Below are 7,600 nucleotides of genomic sequence, written 5' to 3' on the forward strand. Positions count from 1 at the left end.
AAAAAAAAAAAAAAAATTGATAAAAAAAAAAAAAAAAAAAAAATAAAGAAAAAAAAAAAGTTTGAAAAAAGAAAAAAAAAAAAAAAAAAAAAAAAAAAAATTCTGAACATGTAAGGTAAAAAAAAAAAAAAAAATTAAATGACCTAAATCAATAGCATTTCAAAATTAACATTTTAAGATCCTTGCATTATTATATTTAAAATTTTTTAAGAAATAAAGAATAATATTTTATAATATTAAAATATAATATAAACCAAACAATAAATGTAACATAACCTTCATTATGAAAAACACTATCTTTAATTATTATAGAATTAACTTATATACTTGTTTGGGTTGTTTTTATTTTATGTACTTACTAAAATGAATAATATATTCAAACATTATAATTAAGTTAAAAAGGTGAAAAAATAAAAAAAAAAAAACTATACACATATAAATAAAATAAATAGATACATAAATAAATACATACATATATATATCTTTTTATTTTATTATTGTCAAATTTAAGGTAGTAATATTTATTTAATTTCACACAGATCTTTTTTCTACACAAATATAATTATTATTATTATTTTATATTAAAAATATATTTTACAAATATCCTGACTAAACATTTTTGGATAATAATAATAAAAAGAAGAAAAAAAAGAGCTTTATGTAAGACTCATATATAGGTTTATGTGCTTAATAAATATATATATATATATATATATATATATATATATATATATCATTTCATATTAATTCCATATTATTGTGTTCACTTGATATATTTGTATGTAAAATATTACAACTGTATTTTGATTATCTATAAAAAATATATATTTTATTTTATAAAACAAGTTAGTCGGATTTTATTTTATTTTATTTTATTTATTTTAATTTATTTTATTTTATTTATTTTAATTTATTTTATTTTTTTTTCCTTTCAAGTATTATTAAATACAGTTATGCTGATCTTATTCCTTCGGATATTATTATTTAGCATATATTTATATTTACTCACATTGTATATTTTATGTTTTCCTTATAATAATATAAAAATTCCTGAGATAATCATCGTAAATATAAAATATATATGAATTCAAAAAGGCATATAAATTAAGTAATATTCTAACATGTATAAGTATATACATATAATTTTTTTTTCTTTTTTCTTTTTTTTTTTTGAATGTCCATTAATGTAATTCCTATTTTTCCTCAATAAAAACATATATGATTGTACATAGGACAATATATAATTATATTTCCGCAATAGCATATATATATATATATATATATATCTTAGTTTGCTTTTATGTACAATTATAATAAATATATTTATTTCAAAAATAATAAAAACAAAATCCAATTCACTATATCCTTATAAAAATAAATCATATAAAAGTATTTATTTTTCCTCCTTTTGTTCCTTTTTATTTTATTTATATATATATATATATATATATATTTATTTATTCATTTTGTTGTTGTACCTATTATACACATATATATATATATATATATATATATATATATATATATATATATATTATTACCATCCATATATATTTTTTATAAGGAAAAATTAATTAATAAAAAATGAGATACATTTATATACGTGCACACTAAAACAATTGGATCACTAATTTATATGCATATTTTCAGATACCTTTTTCAAGTTATCACAATTTAATTTTTGTTCATTAACTATAATAGAATCCTTTTGTGATAACATGGTATTAGAGGTAGAAGATTTATTTAGTACCGTATTTTTTAAACTTTTTTGTGTCTTGGATGAATTTATTTGTTTCCTATTTTCATTATAATACATATATGGTTGTGAACTACTGTTTTGATTATTTTTATAATAGAAAAGATACGGAAATAAGTTGTCCGCATTTTTGGAGATGGAAGTTAAATTTGTATCATGATTATATGAATCTACAGAATGATTAGATGACATTTTATTATTAGGATATGAAAATTCTGAATTATTCACTGATGACGAAATATTAGATTTATTAATACTTTTTTTATCATCATCAAGATTATCATTATATTTGTCATGAAGATCTAAATAATTATGATCGTCATTATTATGATTTGTTTCGGTTGGATAATCATTAAATTGAGACATTTGACTTAGATTATTAACATATGAGTTGACAATATTTTTCTTCTTATTTTTATTAATATAATTATATAAATCATTGTTCATGAAATGGTCACTACAATAACTATAATTGGAAAGGTTAAGATTAAATTGTGAATTAGTATTTTCGTCTGGTACATGATTTTTATTAAAATGTGAATAATAATAATAAGAAGAATAATAATGATTATTATGAGAAGAATTAAATAATTCATCATCATTATTTTTATTATTATTATGATTATTATTATGATTATATTGATTAGCTGTATTTGTGTTATTATCTTTATAAGTATTAGATTTGAATTTATCTTGATAAGAATAGGTTTTATTTTTTTGTAAATTATCATAACTATGGAAATAATTAAAGTTTGTATATGTAGATGGTAATTTTGTAGGTGTAGGTATATTTATATTTAGTGGCTTCAAGTTGGATAAACAACCTTCTACAATTAAATCTTTTTTTTTAAATTGACTTAATAAATTGATCCATACTGAATTTACATTAGTTATGGTTTCATTTGCATTAATTTTTTCTCTAGATATAAAATGATGTCTTGATAAGACCTTTGCATTACCACATATAATTAATCCATATTTTGCTCTGGTCAAGGCAACATTTAATCTTCTAGGATCATTTAAAAATCCTATACCTAATTTTTTATTAGATCGAACACATGATAATAATATAAAATCTTTTTCTCTTCCTTGGAAAGCATCTACTGATGCTACTTCTATGTCTGATGAATTTTGAAAAGAAATATTTTTTTGAAATAATGAAGTAATATATGCTCTTTGTCCTTCATAAGGTGTTATAACACCGATTTGTGATGGTTTCAAACCACATTGTAATAATGTACGAACTAATTTTTCCATATTAGAAGCTTCACTTCTATTAAGATAACTTGTACCTGATGCAGACATTTCTTCTAAACCAGTTGAATTGTAGAAAAACATAGGGCATTTAGGATTAGGCCATGGAAATGATTTTAAAGGATATTCTCTTTCTTTTAAAGTAATACCATTTTGTAAACTACCATCATAAAAAACATAAGATGGAAATTCACTTAAAGCTGGATGCATACGATATTGTACTTCTAATCTAAATGGTGTTATACCTAACATAACTAATCTTTCAAATAAACTTTTTCCTAAACCAGCATTTGCAGCTTTTTTACAAACAATTATAGGTCCTAATTGACAATGATCACCAACTAATACAATTTGTTTTGCTCCTGTTACTAAAGGTACTAAACATTCTGGTTCAGTTGATTGTGTTGCTTCATCAACTAATACTTGACGGAAACGAAATTTTTTTAATCGTTTATCCATAGCCCCAACACATGTACAACAAATTACATCTGCTTCTATTAATATTTCATGTTCTGCATATAATATTAACTTTTTTAATCTACGTTCGTCTTTTTGAGATAATTCTCCTACTTCCTCTTTTAATTCTAATAATTTATTTAACTCTTCAACAATATCCGTTTTTAACAATTTCATCTGATTATGTAAATATAAATACTCAGCTATACTTGGAACAGATTCTCTACTCTTAGCACACAAACGAACAACCTTTAAACCGCTCCTATGGATTCTAACAGATAATTGATCTACAGCCACATTACTCGGAGCAGTTACTAATACCTTACCCATATTCATTTTTACCAAATGATATACTAGAGTTGCACATGTTAACGTTTTTCCTGTACCAGGAGGTCCTTGTATTAAAGATAAAGGAGATAATAAGCTCCTTTTTATCGCATCTATTTGGGAATGATTAAGAGGTGCTAAATTAGGAGCAGAATAATTTCTTATACTCATTACCTTTTTGTGCATTAATTTATAAAATGTATTTTTATTATATTCCAAAGAATCCTCAGATATATCATGTCCTAATAATTTGTGATATAAAAATCCACTTAATGAATAAGAATTCAAAGCAAATTCATTTAAAGCTAATTGCATGCGATCATAAGCTGTACTCTTCCATATAAATTCTACAGTAAATCCTGTTGTTATATTATCTACCCATGGTCCATTAGATGTACAAGATGTTCTTAATTCTAATGATATTTCTTCGGTATTATGTAATCTAGATATATGTCCTTCACAACACCACACAGATCCATCGGGATATGTATAAGATATTTTCAATTCATCCCCAGCAACTAATCTCAATTCACTTTCTTCTTTAACATAAATAAAATGAGCATATCGTTTTTTATTTAAACCAATATCCCATCGAACACTGACATTTCCTTGTTTCTGACCTTCTTTAATTGATTTATCATAATCAGCTTCTAGTTGAATTAACGGAGAAAATATTGATTGATAATGATGAGCATCTTCATATTTCAGTTCAACTTTATTAGGTTCATCATTTAATATTTCAAAATTTAATTCATCTATATACACATCCTTTTTATTTTTCCATAACTCTTCTAATTTATTTACATTATAAGATGTTGATAATTTACCTTTTCGTTCGGCTTCTTCATTAGACGGTATATTTACTAACCATTCTAAAAAAAAACGATCTTCAATTATAGGTTGCCATTTTTTTAAATCCCAATCTTTTATTTTCTTTAATTCATCATTAATATTACTATTACTAATATAGCTCCCCTTTTCATCTTCTTTATACACTTCATTTTGTTTTCCTTTTTTCTCATATTCTTTATTATCTTCTCCTTCTATCATATTTTCATCATCAACAAATTTATTGTCATAATTATTATTCTCGAAATCCTTCCTTTTATTTTCATCACAACAAACATTCATGTGTTTCTTCTCTGATCCTTTATTCTGTTTTTTATTCCTTTGACGTCTCGAATAATTAGAATGATGATTATAATAATAATAGTAATCAGAACTATCACTTGGGTGATTAAGGGAACAAAAATTAATAGGTTCCACATGTTCTTTTTCATCTTCATTACTACTATTTATATTTTCACATCTTTTTTTATTATTTTTACAAAGTTCCTCATTTATTTCTTCATTATCCACGTCGTGATCTTTTAAGGAAATCTCCTTTTCCATATCATCTTCTAAACTCTCATTTTTGTGTTCATCAAAAGGACCCACATGTTTCTCATATAAGGATATATAACTAGATAAACAAGGATCTCTACAAATAATAACAACAACACCTTCTTCGGATGTCGGAAGGAAACCTAACAAAAATACATTTCTGCATGCACAGTTATAACATTCTAAAATTGTTTCACCTAATAAACTATTTTTATGTAATCTAATTTCTTTATGTTTTGATCGAACTAAATGTGTAACAATGTGACTACCACAAGTACCATAAGAACCATTACAAAACCAACGCTTACAATTATTACATTGAACAACACTATCGATGGAATCAATTTCACAATATCTGCATCTATAATATTTTAAATCATCTTTACCTTTTTTATTTTTATATCTATAATTATCTCCTTCTTCATAAAATTCATTATGCGTGTCATCCTTATGATTACTATAATATGTGCTAAAATCATTTTTATAATAATTATTCTTATGATCATATTTTTGATCATATTTGTTATCATACTTGTTATCATATTTGTTATCATATTTGTTATCATATTTGTTATCATATTTGTTATCATATTTATTATTATGACCATTTTTATTTTTATTTTTATTGTTATTTTTTTTCTCATATTTCATTTTATTTGTTAAATCATATTCATCATATATTCCATCCTCTACATTATTACAACTTCTAATGTCAGTATAACTACTTATGTCACTTAAACATTCTGAATTATTTTTCATATACTTATTACTATAATATTGTTGTTCATGTTGATTGTTCTGCTTTCCTTGATGAATATAATCTTTTCCATGAGGATCAATATTCTTGTTACTATTGTTATCATTATTATTATTATTGCTGTTACTCATTTTTTCTTTGCATTTATGTGAATTTTTTTTTTTTCTATCATAATATGAATCCGTATCTTCCAAACTTTCATTTAACGTATCTAACCTCTTTTCCTCTATTGTTCTACAAGGAGAATATTCAGATTTTTTATTTTTCCCATGTTTTTTTGTAGGTTTTATATTTGTATTCTTTTTTAACACCTCTTTATTACATGCATCCTTATCATCATTAAATTTTTGTTGTGTATCTTCTGAAAAATAGTTTTCTTCTTTTATTTTTTTTTTATTCGTATCCTTAGAAATACAAAAATCGTACAGTTCGTCAAAATTATCTACATGAATATTATTATAATCAAATGTTTTATCCATAGTTTTTCATACGCCCCTACAGATGCTTTTATAAATAAATAAATAAATAAATAAATATATATATATATATATATATATATATAATTATATTCACTCAATTATATAAATAACCATTACAGCTATGTAAAACTAATTTCTTTTTCTCCTTTTATTTTGTATGGTCTAACATAAAAGGTGTCCTATACACACTTGAATAAATATATATAAATTATAAATATCTATCTATATATATATATATATATACATACATACATATTTTTATATGAGCATACTTGTAATTCTCTATAATTACACACTCTTTTGTATTTGTTTTTATACTAATTATTTTAAGCTACGATTTTTCAAAAAAAAAAATATATGTAAAACGTATTTTCTTTTATTTCTTCGAATATATAAAAATATTAGTAAGTGCACATATATATTAATATGATAATAGTTCTTCTTTAATATATAAAAGAAGGAAAGAGATTAATTCCATTTTTTTTTATTACATAGTATATAAAATATTATATATATATATATATATATATATATATATATATTAACACTTATATTTTATTTTTTATTATGATACATAAATAACAAAAAAAAGAATATTTTAGATAAAAAAGCATTCAAAGCATTTTAATCGTATTTTTATACTATATATGATTAAATCAAGAATGTACAAAATGAAATATATAATTATACTTTTATATTTTCTTTTTTCTTATTATTTAAAATAAACCATTCCATGTTATATATATATATATATATATATTATATGTATGAAATGATAAAAAAAAAAAAAAAAAAAAAAAAAAAAAAAAAATTATTTAGGGATACCATTTATAAATAAATATGTGATATATATATATATATATTTATATTAACACTTTTTTTTAAGTTTCCTCATTTTTATAATATATATTATATATATATATATATATATATATATATATATATACGTACACTTTATTGTATATACATATATGTAATAATAAATATATGTATATTTTTAAGTTTATTATTTATTATTCGCTCATCAAATATTTTTATCATAATTATTAAACATACATATATATGTAAATTAAAGTGATATGTTATAATATGTTTATATAACAAATTTAAAATATATCACAAAAGGTTGACATATATATATATATATATATATATATAAATATATAATTATATATTTTCTATTTATTT

General features: G+C 21.6%; 1 protein-coding gene across 1 annotated transcript; it reads right to left on the reverse strand.

Annotated features, from left to right (window-relative positions):
- Window positions 1–1,627: 1,627 nt before the first annotated feature.
- PRSY57_1004900 (putative regulator of nonsense transcripts) lies at window positions 1,628–6,412 on the reverse strand (the record flags this gene model as incomplete). Its single annotated transcript, XM_012907639.2, has 1 exon — window positions 1,628–6,412. The coding sequence occupies one exon, from the start codon at window positions 6,410–6,412 to the stop codon at window positions 1,628–1,630; it is 4,785 nt and encodes a 1,594-aa protein (XP_012763093.2).
- Between the last annotated feature and the right edge of the window lie 1,188 nt (window positions 6,413–7,600).

The sequence above is a fragment of the Plasmodium reichenowi genome, chromosome 10 (genome assembly GCF_001601855.1).
Source record: "Plasmodium reichenowi strain SY57 chromosome 10, whole genome shotgun sequence".
Taxonomy (NCBI): Eukaryota; Apicomplexa; class Aconoidasida; order Haemosporida; family Plasmodiidae; genus Plasmodium; species Plasmodium reichenowi.